Source organism: Ursus americanus, chromosome 14, assembly GCF_024610735.1.
Source record: "Ursus americanus isolate L20-20 chromosome 14, mUrsAme1.1.p, whole genome shotgun sequence".
In the NCBI taxonomy this organism is placed as follows: domain Eukaryota; kingdom Metazoa; phylum Chordata; class Mammalia; order Carnivora; family Ursidae; genus Ursus; species Ursus americanus.
In genome coordinates this window covers 56,079,868-56,095,219 of record NC_142140.1, presented here as the reverse complement: position 1 = coordinate 56,095,219, position 15,352 = coordinate 56,079,868, and the positions used below count along the sequence as shown (strand labels likewise).

Below are 15,352 nucleotides of genomic sequence, written 5' to 3'. Positions count from 1 at the left end.
AATAACCTTCCCCCCCCATCATCCATCCCCCACAGTCCACCCCCAAAGCACATGGAGACCCTACCTTCCCTTGAGACCCCACACTCTGACCTAGTGGGGCCCACTCTGGGATGGCCATGGGTGGAAGGCACGGGGTAGCATATCCAGAGGAGAGAGAGGACTATTTTTGGCCCCGGCAGCTCCTCTCTCCGCACCGTGCTTCCAGTGAGTTCTTCTATACCCTGGGTCCCCTCTCTTGGGATGCCCTTCCCTCCCGGCTTGCTATATCCTGCTGCTCCCTGCCTGCCTCATGGATGCCTGTGTCCCATCATGCCCACCCTCTGCTTCCACTCGGCAATGGGATGGGTGGTTTGTCTCTCTAGACCGAGCCTGGGCATGGAGTCAGGAAGACACCTTGTCCCCAGAGGAGGGGGTACCACAGGGAATCTTGGGGGGGGGAACAGGGCTGTTGCCAGCAGACAGAGGACAGCAGACTCAGACTGGAGAAGAGTTGAAATGGACAGAACTGGAACCCGGCGTCCCAACTCACCACCGGGGCCCAGCGCTCCTATCTGTGGGTTTTAATACATCTACTGGGCTGAAGGGCAGGGCCCCAGGGACAGCAGCCCATGGCCTCTCTCCAACTGCCCCTGCAGCTACTGTCACTTGCACACCACCTTCAGCGTCTACGTGTACGGGGCCTTCCCCCTGTCCATCATCCCGGCGGCGGTCACCATCATCCCGCTCATGGTGGCCATGCTGCTGTCCGTGTGGTTGGCCTACGCCATCCCCAAGCTGCTGCACACCGAGAAGGGCCTCAGGTTCAAGGGCTTCTGGATTCATCTGTGCAGGAGGTGCCGGAAGGCTTGTGCGTGTTTCCGAGGCAGGTCCTGAGCGCGCCGGGGGAGCCCAGAGTGGTCTCAGAGCGTTCTATAAACCAGCCGGCGGCCGTGCGTGTGCAGCGTGTTCCGAGCGTGTTCTGTCCCCCTGCCCCCGCCTCCGCCGCCTCCCGCAGGCCGCAGCTCCTCTGCACCGGGACCGGGGCAGCCCGGATCCTCGACGGGTCGTGGCTGAAATGAGGGAGCTGAGCACCCAGCGGAGTGCGAGGCGATCCTCTGAAAGGGCTAGCACACAGCCCCCTGTCCCGCTGGAGAAATGGGGGGTCTGTGCAAGGCAGTGACCGGTTGAGGTTCCATTTCTGGGGTATAAACCCTCACGTGTGTACAAACACGTACGCGCGTGTCCTGCTACGTACACGGAGAAATGTTGGGAAGCGTGGGTTTCATGTGCACACGTATAAACGTGGATGCGTGCACACGCGCACAGGGCTGTTTCGTGGTGTGTGTATACACGCATGTGCGTACGTGCCTCGTGCACACACACCCAGACCTGTGTGTTTACTAGGACACGAACGTTGTGTACGCGTACACACATTGACAGACGCGCATACCTGTGCACACACATATAGCTAACATGTATACACGTGCACACGTGTCTACACACATGTGTGCACGTGCACATGTGTGCACGCATATACCACGTCCACGGCTATGCGTATTCTCCCTAGCCATCCAGTGGGGGTCCCTCCCCCCACACCACGTCTCTCTAACTCCAGGTGGCATGGGCTGGCCATCTCATCCGAAGGGAGAACTTGGGTGGTCCCGTGAGTTTCCTGATTCTTAAGTTAAAAAAATTATATTCCACGGTCCGCTTCGTGGTCCAGTCCCATCTCAGTCTAGTGGTGGAAAGCCGTGACCCGCAGACCGCGCAGGGAGCCGTTACCCCGCCCTCCCTGCGAGCGTGTCCCCAGCCGCCCTCCCCGTTAGGCTGACAGCTAACATTCATGTTGACCTTCAAGGAAACCAAGCCCATTCTCCGACGTCCTTCGCCAGGGCCTTCCCTTCACCAAGCGCACTTGGCTTTAGTCTCAAAAATACCCCCAACGTGGCTGTGGGGAGAGGCGGCTCAGCAGGCAGCGGAGGGCAGTGGGCTCCAGGCTTCTCCATCCAGGCACAGAACAGGGCCGGGCAGGGGCAGGGGCGGACTCTGCCTCCGTCTCTCCCCGCAGCTCTGGAATGAGCGTGCAGGGAGGCGAGCCCGGCAGGCTCCTGGCGCGGTGCCTGGCAGATGGGAGGTGCCGGGGTTCCGGCTACAGAATCTGCCTCCCCACACCCAGCCACCCCTGGGGCTACCCCAGCACAGCGTGACCATGAAGGCCCTGGAAACCTGGCCCAGGGTCTGGGGCAGGACGGCCCCTTCCTCCTCTGCAGGGGGAGAGAGGCAGGTTGGGATGGGGGCGGTGGGGAGGGCAGGCCTCATCTCCAGGCCATTTTCTGCCCCTCTCTGGGCAACCCTTGCCCCACCAAACACCTGGGCAAAAGATCCCTACAGTGCAGTCTGGACAGTGTCTCCCCACCTTCCAGAAGCCCCCCGTCTCTGCTGGCTGACTCCAATTTTCTGGGGCTTGGAGAGGAGGGATTTCGAATTCCCCGTGACCGGAGGGCTCCCTGGCTCAGCTCTGGAAGCCCAGCACCCAGGAAGTGCTGAGGGCCTGCCGGGCCTTCCCATGTGACCCCGGGCCGGCTGCGATGGGCGGAGGAGGGGACCGTACTCCACGTCCAGCCTCAGCCTGCTGTCCCCAGGCCCCGATGCCACCAAGCTGATAGCCAGCTGAGAGGTCAAATCCATTTTAATGGGGGGTGGCTCCCAGGTCCTGCCTGGGCCCCGAGGGGGCGGAGCTGGCCGGGCCTGCAGCCTGCTTGCCCTTGCCTCCCTGCCTCCCCTTCTTGGCGGACGAGGTGCCAGCCTTCCTCTTGCTGGGAAGCTCAGGTCGCACCGTGAGGGCCACAGTGTTGGCGGCTGGGGGCCCTGGGCGGGGCGGTGGATCCTCCTCCAGGGCCTTGAAGTTGAAAAAGTAGTCCACGTGGGACACGGTGTCCAGGATCTCTGGCACGCTGTAGTCAAAGGACAGCAGTTCGTCCGGCAGGTGCAGCGAGCGGATGTCGCTGGACGAGTCGTCCCCGCCGCCCCCGCTGTCCGGCAGGGCTGGCCCAGGGGCCTTGCACGGGGACCCCTCGGGCTCAGCATTGCCCGGCAAGCAGTCGAAGAGCTTCATGGCATCTTCCAGAAGCACCTTCTCAGGCAGCACGAAGGCCCTGGCTGCCTCGGGGGTTCTGGCCTCGTCCGCCCCCAGTGGGGCTGCCTCTGCCTCAGCCACCTTGGGCTCCCCAGGGCCTGGCGGGTACAGCAGGGCCGGCCCGGCCCCCCCACCCTGCAGCTCCTTGGACGGGAAGGCCAGGGGCTCGCCGGGCCCGTGGAACTGACTGAGGCGGCCCTTGAGGTGGCCATAGGCGCCTGCGGGCAGCGAGGCCTCAGTGGGGAGCGTGATGAGCAGGGGAGGTAGTTTGTTCTCCTTGGGGACAGGCGGCGGTGGCGGAGGGGGCGGCGGCAGGGCTGGCCCCAAGCTCTCCTTGAGCAGGGGTGGAGGCAGCTCCATGTAGGCGGGGGGCCCCCCATCCCCCACAAAGCCCAGAGCCTCTGGCCCAGGCCCCTCGGGTGGGAAGTAGGGCAGGAGGTACTGCGGGCCCCCGGGCAGCGGCTGGTAGTGCGGGTACGGCGGGGGCGCAGGGGCGGGCACCGGGGCCTTGAGGTACTGCTGGGGCTCTAGGAGGTAGGTGCCTGGCGAGGCAGGGCCCCCAGCTGGACCCCTGGGGGGTCCCCCCCCGCCCACCGCCGTCAGCTTGTACAGGGACGACTGGCCGAAGTCGGTGGTGGCCCACTCAATTCGGTAGATGCGGGGGTCAAAGAAGCACCCGCAGGGCGCCATCTGGAAACCTGCAGGCCAGGGAGGGGCAGCCCTGAGAGCAGCTCTGGGACCCGCCTGGGGGAAGGAGTACAGGGTGGAGGGGGTGAGGGGCACGGCCCAAACCTTGGGGACCCATCTGTGGGAAAGGCGATAGAGACCTGGCTTGGGGGTCCATCTGAGTCATGGGGAGACAGATCCTGACTTTGAGGACCCGTTTGAGAGCCAGGGGCCTGGGGCATCATTCTGGGGACCTGTCTGGGGAATGGGGGGCACAGGCTTTGCCCTTAAAGGCCTACTTGAGGAACCAGAGACATAGGCCTTAGCTTTTGAGGGCCACCTGGGGCCAGGGGCATGGGCAAGATAGGCCCCGACCCCTCCAACCCACCCCCGGGTCCTCAACAAGGGTCGGGGGGAGGCTGGTACCTGCCGGAGGGGCTGGAAACACCTCTTTCTCCGGGTTTGGGGGCTGATACAGGTTGGAGGAACCTGTGGACAAAAGGAGGTGGCTGGGTGGGGCCCTGAGCCCTGGTCCCCCACCTCGTCGGGCACCCCGACTCCCGCCTCACACCCGATACCCTCTGACTCATACCCACAGCAGGAAGAGGCTCCGCACAGGCAGGAGCGGGCTGGCTGCCTGGCCCCTCGGTGCCATCCAGGCCCCGGGGGCTGAAGCCTTCTGGGGGAGCTGTAGGCGCATAGAAGGGTTTGGGGTGCTGCATGGGGAGGCAGGGGGCCCGGCCTGGGCAGGCCAGGAGGGCAGCAGGTGGGAGCACAGGCGGCCCACCCGGAGAACAGGCTCAGAGTCCTGCCGAGTTCTGTTTGCCTGGTTACTCCGGGCGGCGGGTTCCAGGCTGCGGCCCGCCCACTGGTCGGGATTCCGGGTATCGGGGAGGTGGGGGGGTGGGCAGAGGGCAGATGGAGAAACCAAGGCAGCCAGAGACAGGCCCCACAAAGGGCGGGGCAGACCCTGGACTCAGTCTGCTGCCTTCCACCTTTGCCAGCCATGCTCTGGGCAACTCTAGGGCTCTTTCCTCCAGGCAGCCTGCCTTGATCCACACCCACGTAGGTCAAGGCCTCTGCCTCACAGGCTCTAGTGGTTTCTTTGTGGGTAAGGCGTCTCTGGGCAGCCATAGTGCCAGCACAGGGCTGGGCCCATGCGAGTGGCTGGGAGACCCTTATCAATGAGAATGGAGAAGTAACAGCTGGGGACAGGGTCAGCCCAGCGTCAAGACAAAGCTCCCCAGAACGGGACAGGGAAGCCTCGGGGTCACAGAAAGTCTTGGGTTTTTAAAAGAATAAAATTTATTGTCTTCTCATGCAGCAGGAGGCCCTGCTGGGCCCTCGCACGCCCCCCCACCCCACGGCTACTTGTACGCGTTGGCCTTGTGCTTTGGCAGAAAGACGAAGTCGGGCGGCACGGGTCCCAGCAGCATCTCACTGCGAAGAGGGCACAGGGGGAGGTCAGGCCTGCGGCCCATGGGCCCCTCAGACTTCCACAGCCCCGCACCGGGGGTTCCCGGCACCTGATCCGGATCCAGTCAGCAGCCCTCTGGCTGGCCATGAGTGTCTCCAGGTAGTCGCGGCCCACGTAGTAGGGCGGCCGCTCATTGATCCTCTGTGGGAGCCGTTCCAGCAGGCCCACAGGCACGTACCTGCGGGCGGCGGTGGGTGCGGGGTCAGGCCGGGCTGTCCCCACACATGGCCCCCACCCGCGCCTGGCCGGCCCCAGCACCCACCTGCACAGGAAGGACAGCCACTCGAGGAGAAAACGGCGGGTCTTCTCCACGCCCTGCGTGTCCGAGCCCCAGTGCTCCAGGCCGTAATGTGTGAAGTCCTGCAGGATGGCCAGGCGCTCGGATGACGAGATGTCCCAGTGCCGCTGCTCCTTGATCTCCGTGAACAGCCACGGCTTCAGCAGGGCGCCCCTGCAGAGGGCGGGGAGGGGGCTCGGCGGCCTGGCGGCTGCAGCCCTGGACCCCACCTCCCCACCGGGCTCGGCCGACCTTCAAAGCCCGAGAGTTCCACCCACAAGTGCAGAGATGTCCGCACAGATGTCCGGTCCACCCCTTCTCCCCAGCCGTCTCGGCCCCCTCTCTCTGCCCCCTGTCCCGGCAAAGCCACCTGCTGGGGACACTGAGCAGGGCAGGGGGCAGGGAAGCGGGGGGGGCGGCTCCAGCGGGCTCTTTGCAACACCCCAGGCATAGGGCACACTTACCGGGCGACCATCACCCCAGCGACACCTGTCTGCATGGCACGGTTGGCATCCTCGTACGACAAGATGTCCCCGTTTCCTGAGGGACAGAGGCTGGGGTGTCAGCGGGCCATGGGCAGGCGGGAGCTCTAGGGGAGTTCCTGCCAGCCCAGTGACACCCACGGGGGCAGGCATGTGGCCTCTGAGAGCGGGGCTGGCGGGAGGTCCGGGCTGAGCGGCAGGGGACCCACCGAACAGGGGCATGGGGCTGGCTGCCGTCACACACTGCGCGATGTACTCCCAGTCGGCCAGCTTGGTGTAGCGCTGCTCCCGGGAGCGGCCGTGGAGCTGGAGGAGAAGCCACACGCGGGGAGGGAGAGACGGGCCGGGAGGCGGAGGATCAGACAGAGAGAGAGAGACCCAGAAAGATCAAGAGAGACAGGCTGAGAGAGAGAGACAGAGAGACAAAGAGACAGATGGAGACCGAGACGGAGGGAGAGCCAGAGAGCAGGAGGGAGAAGCAGGAAGAGAGACCGTTAGGAAGGTCTGCCAAGTGCTCCCGAGGCCCCCACACCCTCTGTGCCCCGAGACCCACCGTGACCAGGGCTGCACCCCAGTCCCGCAGCTCGGGGAGCAGGCGGTGTGCCAGATTCACGCGCTCCTGGACGCCCGTGCGGATCTTCACCGTCAGCGGCACGTCCAGCACCTGTGGCGACGGTGGCGGTCAGCGGGAGCGGGGCCAGGCCGGGGAGGAGGTGGGGGCGTCCGAGGGCGTACCTGGTTCATGCCGCGGACGATCTGCTGGAACTTGGCTGCGCGGTTCATGAGGGCACAGCCCCCGCCCTGCGAGAAACGGGAGGCGGGAGCGAGGAAGGGCGGGAACCAAGCTAGGCCACACACCCTTCTCTGCCTTCGCCATCCAAACGGGGAAACCAAGGCACAATAGCCCCCGCGGGTTCCCAGAGACCCAGGTGGGAGCAAGACCAGGGCCCGGGCTCCTGCCCCACCCACACCGTGGAGGTTCAGGGCCACGAGGCCGCTACCTTCTTGTATACAAGGTCGATGGGGCAGCCGACGTTGATGTCCACGAAATCCACCTCGATGGTACGGTTGAGCAGCTCGGCGCACTTGGTCATGGTGTCAGGGAAGGCGCCCTCGAGCTGTGGCCGGGGGCAGAGCAGGGAGTGAGGGGCTGGTCCAGGCTGTCCCTGCCACTATGGGGATCGAGCCAGCGGCCTTGTCTCCCCAAAGTGGCCCTGCGCCAAGGCCACCGGCCCTTAAAGGGGCATTGGGTCAGCCCTCAGGCCCATGGCTGAGGCAAGAGGGGTGTGGGAGTGATGGAATCAGGCCTGGGGTCAGGGAGATCCGACCCTGAACCTGCCCCAAAGCCAGGCAGCCAAGAGCCCCTCCGCCCTTCCCGCCTCCCTCCCTCCAGGCGGCACCAACCTGGACGCCAAAGACATCCTCGCACGGGTGGCGTCTGAGCAGCGCCCATTCAGACGTCTGGCCCTGCAGCAGATTGGTGCACACGGCCATCTCCCCGCACGTCACGTCGGCCCCAAAGCGTTTACAGATCCGCCGGAAGGGCAGGTTCCCGCACTGGGAGCAGCAGGGGACGCAGGCACACGTGAGGGGCAGCAGGCAGGGACCCCGGATGCCTATCACAGCCCCATGACCCAGCAGGCAGGGGCAGACCCCGGGCACGGCCGGGCTGACCTACCGTGGTGAGGGGGGCCAGGTACAGCTTGCCGCTGATGTCCAGCTGCGGGGAAGTAAAACCCAGGGGAGCTTGCCAGGCCTCCGGGGTTTCCCTTCTCCCCGCCCCACCCGCCATCCACCTCTGGGCCTCTGTGCAAGCCAGCGGATCCCTGTGCGAAGACTGTTCTGTTCCTGTCTTCCCCTCCGCGGCAGAGCTTCCGCCCAGCCGTCAAAACTGCAGGCCTGATGCCCCGTCTTCTTCCAGGAAGCCTTTCCCTCCCTCCCTTCCTCCACCCCGGCCCAGGCTCTATGGGGCTGCGGGTGTGCGTCCAGTTCTTTCTGCTCCCACGCTACCAGCGCCCTCAGCAAGAAGCCCCGACCACATACCCTTCTCTTCTCACAAGGCCGCAGCCTGACCACGTCCTCGTCCGTCAGGGGCCCGCAGGTCCGCACCGAGCTGCTGGCAAGGGCACCAGCGCCTGGCTCCGGGAGGGCCTGCTGGGCGTCACCGCTGTCCTGCAAGGGGGCACCTTTGGCTCCCGACACCTCGGGGACAGCGGCCTCAGGGGAGGGGCCTGGCACGTGGCCCTTGCTTAGCTGGCGTAGGGCCTGCTCAGCGCGCTCGAAGCGGACCTTGCGCTTTCGCAGTTGCTGCTGCAGGGCCTTGTCCAGGCCGTTGCGGACCAGCGGGGCCTGGACCCGCTCTTCTTGCACCAGGTTCTGGCCTTCGGGTCCCAGATGGGCCCCAGCGAAGCGGCAGGTCACACCATAGGGGCACCGGCCAAAGGTCTCGAAAAGCACACAGCGGGGGCCCAGGTCCGATGGCTTGGTCTCCAGATAGAGGCCCACGTCATGCAGGAAGCGGCAGCGGTCGCCGAAGAAACACTTTGCAGCTGATTCCTGCAGGGGAACCAAGAGGCCATGAGGGAGGATGGGGAACATCGGGACAGCCAGGCAGTCTGGGTGTGAGCCTCTAACCTCCCCCCGCCTCCTACTGTCCTGGGGCAAGTCAGGAACCCATCAAGCCTAGGTTTCTTCATCGAGAAGATGGGGACAATAACACTCACGTCACAACTTCCTGAGGATCGAATGGGGAGCAGGGAGGCTCAGACTGAAGGTCTCTAGGACTCTCAAACAACAATTACACTCACCTGGACCAGGGAGGGGCAGAGCCTATTCTTGTCATAGTGGGTGGGTTTCATGTGGGGCCGGCCCTTGTTCTGGCCCCGGGCTCTCTTCTGAACCTGCGGCCACTCCCCGGGTTCAGCCGCCTCCCCTGGCTGCCCATCTTCCAGTCGGATGCGCTTGGCCTCAGGTTCAGCCAGGTCATTGCCACTGCGGTCTCCTGCCTCGATTTCCTGGCTGGGCTTCTCCTGCCCTTTGGCTTCCAGGAATTCGTGGAACTGCTCCTTGGTAGTCAGGTATCTGCCACCAGAGAGGCAGTGGGAAAAGGGCTTGTGGAGGGGCTCCCTTCTCCAGCTCAGGTGCAATGGACGCTGGGGAAAGGGACTGAGAACACCTGTCCCTGCTTAGATGCCTCTGCAGATGAGGAGTGCACGACTTAGAACCGGCCAGCTGCCAGTGAGGGCGCACCTCAAGGCCACAGGCAGAACTAGTTTTGTCCCTGGGTCCCACTGCCCAGAGTACTGAGCCAAACTACAAACAGGCATGAACATCCCCAGCCACATTTGGCTATAGAAAACTACATGTCCCCGCATGCCTTGCAATGGGGGCCACAGTCGCCACATTCCCCAGCATGCCCCACGGCCCTCCCTTCAGACAAGTCCCTGCCTGTAGCTGAGGCTGGCTGCAGGTGCGCAAGTGCTACTCCCGCCGTACGCCGGGACTACAGTCCCCAGCATGCACTGCGGCCCCAGCCTCCAACTCTGCCCACCCCTGCAAGCACCGTGGTGTCCTTCGCACACGTGACAGCCCCCAACGTGCGCTGTCTACTCCGACCCTGCGGGTGCAGGAACGGCCCACACTGAAGAGCCTACGAGCTTCCCGCCTGGGCTCCTGCCCCGTCACCCGGCATGCACCGCCTGTAGGTGCCGGAAAGGCCACGTGAAGGACTCCCCCTGCCCCAGAGACTCACTGAGGTTTAATGGGCGCCACCCCCCGTTCCGGCGCACCGGCTCCTGAAGCGCCACCGCCACCACTCTCTGCTGGGGCCTCCGCCGCTCCCTCCGCCATCGGCCCCCCTCACGCCGACTTCAGAGTGCAGCAGGAAGGCCTTCCGGGTCGCGAAAGTGTCTTCCCGGTCGTGTTGGGGAAATGCGCATGCCCGGGGCGCTCCAAGTGACGCCATTGTACGCGGGTCGACGTAAGGGGCGGAGCCTGAGTGGGGGTGGAGCCTCGGGTCCGGCTTAGGGTAATACAGCTGAGCTGTTTGCGGGTCTCGGAATTCCGTCTTCAGTGGCTTTCCCGACCAGCCGCGGTCGACGCAGGAGGGTATTCGAAAAACTTTAGAACGGGGGCTTTAAAAAAACTTAAACTCCACGATTTTTATGCGAGGCATTATTGACAGATAATTATTGAGTGCCTGCGTGCCAGCGGCTGTCCTGGGTGCCCGACATGAGCAGTGACTACGACAGGCGAATCCCTGCCCTGAGAGCTCGCGGAGGGGCCGAGGGGGTGGTGGGCGGGGAGCGGGCTGGCTTCCACCGCTGGCCTCGGCTGCCCTCTGTAGGACAATCTGGGGATAAAACGGTGGGATTGCGGCGTCCAGTCCTGGCGAGACTCTTTGCCCAGCTGTGCCTGCCCACCTCCAGGGACGGGAGCTCACTCCTCCCTCCTAAGATGCCCGTCCCATTGCCCTCTGAGGTTCCACCAGGAGTCTCCCCCCACTGTCCCACAGGCACCGCAGGCCACTCCGGGGAGGCGGTTGGATAGATGGGGAAACTGAGGCCCACAGAAGGCTGTCTGAACATAGCCTCCCTCTCTGGGACTCCACGGGCTCCCTGGCTCTGCCTTGCGATGGCCTGCCTTTCTGTGTAAAGCAATCGAGGAGGGCCTCCTGTGAGCGGGGAGAGGGGGGAGGGAGCTGTGGACTGGCCATTGACAACAATATTAATATTAATAATATTAATTGCTTATTATTATAATGGTGTAGTGTTAATCGTTTACCAGTAACTAAACAATATTGAGCACTTATTTTGTCCAAGCCCTTTTCTTGCTTTAACGCACTTACTCTACTCTCTGACTTCGTGCAGAGGGAACAGGCATTCATCCCAAATCCACCTGAATCTATGGGTCCCAGAGCTCCCTGGCCCAGGGACTGCCCCACCGTCCTGAGACAGAGACCAGGGTGTCAGCCTCCCCTCCTGCCTCCCCCCCCCCACAGCCTTTGAGTTCCTGTATCCTGCCCACTTGCCCTCCAGAATCTGTCTTTAGTCCATCCCCTCTCCCACCACTCCCCCCGCCCACTTCCGGGCCTCAATCTTCCATCCTGCTCCCAGCCACAAATATGACCATGGCTTTCCCCTGCTCCCAGTCCTTCCAGGTCTCCCTACTGCCCCAGCCCTGTACCACGGCCCCCAAGTTCTTACAGAACCCAGCCCCTGCTACCTTCCCCAGTTTCATTCCTCATCACTGCCTCACTCCCTAAACTCAAGCACCAAGTTCATTCCAGACTTCCCATGAACCAGTTGAACCTCTCAGCCTTTGCATGTGCTGTTCCCTCTTGCAAGAAGTCTTTTCCCTGCTCCCAATCACCTTGTTCATTCCGCTCACCCTCTAGTTCTCTCCTCTTCCCTCTCCTCCTCCTTGTCTTCCTCCTCTCCCCCCCCCCCACTTCTCCTCCAGAAGCCTCTCTAACTGCCCCCTGCTAGGGATACTGCCCCCTCAGTCTCTGCAGCCATCTGAGCATCTGGGAATCATCGCCTTCATCATCCTGGTGCTACCTGGCCACGTGCCATCTTCCCCACTGTCCTCTGAACTCAGAGAGGGTGGAAATTGGTCCACCTCAGTCACTCTGTGTCCCCAGCACCCAGCACCAGGCCCGGCTCACAGGACGTGCCCAGTGAACACTTGCTGAGTGAGTGCATCTTACCGTGGCTGGGGAGACTGAGGCACAGAGGGGCCAGGACCTGCGCTGGGGGGTCCTGCCTTCACTGAGGCTGTGGCAGGGGCATAAGAACGTCCCAGGTGTCACCCTGGAGAATGTGGGGACATTCAGGAAGATGCCCCACCCACCCTGAACCAGGCCTGAGTCGTCCTCTGAATGCCTTATCTTGACTGATCGGGAGACGCAGGAAGGAGACAGGTGGCACAGGGGACCAATGGGGATATTGAGGCACTCGGGGGGGGGGGAGGCAGGGCCTGGAGAATGTGCTGTGTGTACTCTCTCTCCCATCTGTCCTGTTGGTCTCCCCCTCCCTCTCTCCCTCTGCTTCTCCCTACACCTCTCTCTCGGAGTCCCTCTTCTCTGTCCCCCTGCTTCCTCCCTGTGCCTCTGTCTCTCCCTGCCCTCTCTCTGTCCCTCTCAGCTGGGCCGGATGGGGTGGCAGCAGTGGGCAGGTGCGGCCCGGGCTCAGTGCCCGTTTCTGCTGGGGCCACCCCGGATTTGTGGCTGCGCCTCCTTTATCTGGGGCTGCAGCTGCCCCTTATCTTCTGGCTTCAGGACACGAGACAGGGATTAGGGCAGCCCAGGCCAAGGACGTGAGACAGCAGGGTTGGGCGGACGGGTGGCAAGAGCCAGGGTGCTGGGGGGGGGTGCTGCAGGGCACCCACAAGCCTTGGCAGCTGGGGCTGCTGTGTGTGTGTGTGTGTGTGTGTGTGTGTGTGTGTGTGTGTGTGAGACAGTTTGTACACATTTATGGCTTTTGCATGTATGGCGGTATATACGCAGCTGTGGCTGAGGAGTGTGTGTGACTTGGGGGCTCTGTGTATATAATTGTGTTTCTGAGTGTGAGTGTTTGTGTCTGTGTTTATTGTATGTGTGTGTGTGACAGTGTGTACACATTTGTGGCTTTCGTGTGTGAGTGTGTGGCTGTGCTTTGTGAGGCCCTCCCTGCCCCACAGGTGCCCACACAACCCCCGGCCCAGCCCCCACCCAGCTGCCTGCCCCGCTGCCCTGGCTCCCCCGGGCTGGCCTGATGGCTTTCCCACCTTGCTGACCTGGGGCCGCCAGAGACAGGGCCCCTGACCTGTGGCCTGTGGCTGCAAATGGCCCTATGGGGACGGCCGCCAGCCCTGCTTTTCCCATCCTCCCTCGCCTGGAACCAGCTAGCTCCTTCCTGCCGCCCACGGGCCTCAAGGGCCCCATCCCGGCTGAGGCCACCAGCTCTTCCTGGCCCCCAGGGCCCTCGCGCTGACCCTGGGCTGTGTCCCCTGTTGAGGCTGAGGCTTCTCTCCACTCAGCATTGTCCAGCTTGGGGCCAGGATGACCGTCAAATTAAGAACCCTGAAGCCTAGTTCGGGGGAGCTTCTTGGCTGGCAATTGGCAGGCCGGAGCTGTCCCAGTGACCCCTGGCAAGCCCTTTCACTTCTCCACGGGAGAACGACACTACGAATCCCTGAGGATCTGCACTGGGCACAGAACGAATATGGGAGCAATTTCACCGATGAGCCAACTGAGGCCCAGCCATCTCCGTGACCAGCTGGGGTGGGGCAGTGCCGAGTGTATGGACCTACTCCGGCTGGGGGTGGCGGGAGGGACAGAGGACACAGAGGGCTCCAGGCCGCCTCTACCCCTGCAGTGCTGGTTCTTGGGGGTCCTGAGCTACAGCCCTGGGCCCGCAGGGCCTGGACCAGCTCCTGGTGCTAAGATGGAAACTTCTCCACCAGCCAAGTCCATGTCTTGGCCAGCAGCCGCTGGCCTCCCAGAACTTTGCCTGGGCCTCCACTAGTGAACAGAGCACCCCCCTTGGGAGCAGTGACTGTGCAGGAAGGGCAGGGGGCCAGCCTCGGGGGTCAGGGGTGGAGGAGTGGCCAGGGCAGTGGCTGAATGTTCTGGAATCATCCAGCCCCAGGTTTGAGCTTCTTCCCTACCCTATGACCTTGGGCCAGCGTCTTGACCTCTCTGATCCCCAGGTTTCACAACTGCCAAGTGAGCACAGAGCAATGAGGGGGCGGGGGCATTGCCTGGAGCTACCTGGGGGGGGGGGACATCTGAGGAGGCAGTGAGAGAGCGGAACTAATTCCCAGGCAAACACCATGGAGGGCGGGCAGGTGACAGGGCCTGAGCTCTGGGTGCACCTGCGCTCTCACACCCCTGCCTTCACCTTGACCCTGGGGCCAGCAGGCTCAAATCAGCCACAGGAGCCACGTGCCCCCAGATGACCCCTACTCCACAGCGAGCCTCAGTTTCTCTGTGCATATTTGCGTGCTGGGGAGACCACAGCCCCACGCAACCCATGGCTGCTCTAGAAGCAGGGGAGCTTCAAGGCTCTGTTCCACCCACCCCCGCCCCATAGCAGCCACAGTCTGGGAGAAGGAAGGTTTAAAAATAAAGCATTGTAAATACCCGTGTTTCCTGCAAATAGAACCAGCCTCTGAATCCCCGTGGCCTCCCAGGCGGCTGGGCCCAGACAGCTTCTTTGAGGGGGGCGGGGGCCAGAGGGAGGGCGTGTCTGTGTGCGCCCCAGTTCCCAGCTGCTGTGTGAGTCAGCCAGTGTGACAGGGTGTCTGTCACCGTCTGTCCAGGGGGTGACGAAGTGCGTGGGTTGGTGACAGAGAGTGTCCGGAGATGCTGGGCTGTGTGAGGTGACACACCGGTGCGTGAGGGTGTCGGGACAGAGTGAATGTGACGTGTCTCCTGTGACCACGTGGGGCCCCAAGCAGAGCAGGGTTTCTGAGGGCCCGAGTGTGATGGGGTTTCCAACCACGGTGGAAGGTGGGCATGTGTCCTGGCGTCCCACCTCCCGCCTCCTGTCTCGCCCCACCACAGCCTCACCCTGGCGCCCCTGCCCACCCCAGAGGAAGAACCGAGTCTTTCAAGTTGCTGTTGCTAGGGCAACCATTTTACGAGCGTCCACATGGTGGGCACATGTGTGTGTCCTCCGCCCCATGTGTCTGCAGGCCCCCACCCCCATGGCCCCAGCCCCGGTGGGGAGGGGGATGCCGGCAGTGTGGGGTGAGCAGGAGGTGGCCGAGGGGCAGCCAGCGACAGCTTAATGGTGGCTGGGTGTGTGGGGGTGGGCTCCTGGCTGGCCTGCGTGTGCGCAGGGGGGCTATGCCTCCCGGACTGGCCTCACACGTGTGTGCGCTCGTGTGCACGCTTGACGGTGTCTCTGAGCTCCTTCGCTTGTGTGGCTGTGGGTGCAGACGGCGTCCTCGGTGGTGTGTCCTTCTCGAGTTACTGTGCGAAACGTCCACGTGAGGGCTGTGTGTGTGCACACCGCCGGGATATGAGTTGTCTCCATGTGGCCGTCTGTACCAGCAGTGGGTGTGCAGTGGGTCACACGGTGTGTGTATTAACGTGTCGTTAGGTAACATGGGGGTGTGTAACGATCCGCCGAGTGTTCACGCATGTGCACAAACAACCAAGGGGCCAATGTGAGGGCCGGTGCGCTACTGTGTGAATACCCCGTGTGTCTGTGTCTCTACTGGGCAGTGTGTGTGTGTGTGTGTGTGTTAGGGGTAGTGTGAGCTTTGTGTCCATGTGCATACGTGTGTCTGGCTGGAAGCGAAGTAAGGACGCCTGTGTGTGTGTCCATGCATGCCCTTGGGCAAGGACG

At 63.2% G+C, this 15,352-nt stretch overlaps 3 protein-coding genes across 6 annotated transcripts in view; 1 reads left to right on the top strand and 2 right to left on the bottom strand.

The window, feature by feature from the left end:
- Positions 1-1,075, top strand: part of CATSPERD (catsper channel auxiliary subunit delta) — a 47,684-nt gene extending 46,609 nt beyond the window's left edge. Inside the window, exon 21 of one of the 2 annotated variants that reach the window (XM_087867358.1) lies at positions 636-1,075. In XM_087867358.1, coding sequence (XP_087723484.1) covers positions 636-873 — 238 coding nt within the window. In that variant the 3' untranslated portion in view covers positions 874-1,075. The remainder of the gene's footprint in view (positions 1-635) is intronic. The other variant, XM_087867360.1, reaches the window with a different exon arrangement.
- Positions 1,076-2,652: 1,577 nt separating this feature from the next.
- Positions 2,653-4,503, bottom strand: PRR22 (proline rich 22). 2 transcript variants are annotated; one of them, XM_045776732.2, is made up of 3 exons: positions 4,374-4,503; positions 4,208-4,270; positions 2,653-3,813 (listed from the first exon to the last, which is right to left on the bottom strand). In XM_045776732.2, exons 1-3 carry the CDS (start codon positions 4,501-4,503, stop codon positions 2,669-2,671), a joined length of 1,338 nt encoding a protein of 445 aa, XP_045632688.2. In that variant the 3' UTR covers positions 2,653-2,668. The 2 variants fall into 2 exon arrangements, with proteins under 2 accessions (XP_045632688.2, XP_087723488.1); XM_087867362.1 differs by having other exon boundaries at positions 2,653-3,859; positions 4,374-4,501.
- Positions 4,504-4,570: 67 nt separating this feature from the next.
- DUS3L (dihydrouridine synthase 3 like) lies at positions 4,571-9,938 on the bottom strand. Of its 2 annotated transcripts, XM_045776731.2 has the most exons (13): positions 9,769-9,938; positions 8,825-9,098; positions 8,061-8,573; positions 7,696-7,737; positions 7,422-7,574; positions 7,019-7,135; positions 6,753-6,818; positions 6,571-6,681; positions 6,227-6,323; positions 6,000-6,075; positions 5,521-5,709; positions 5,308-5,436; positions 4,571-5,221 (listed from the first exon to the last, which is right to left on the bottom strand). In XM_045776731.2, the coding sequence occupies exons 1-13, from the start codon at positions 9,864-9,866 to the stop codon at positions 5,149-5,151; spliced, it is 1,938 nt and encodes a 645-aa protein (XP_045632687.1). In that variant the 5' UTR covers positions 9,867-9,938; the 3' UTR covers positions 4,571-5,148. The 2 variants fall into 2 exon arrangements, with proteins under 2 accessions (XP_045632687.1, XP_087723487.1); XM_087867361.1 differs by lacking the exons at positions 6,571-6,681; positions 6,753-6,818.
- Positions 9,939-15,352: the final 5,414 nt, after the last annotated feature.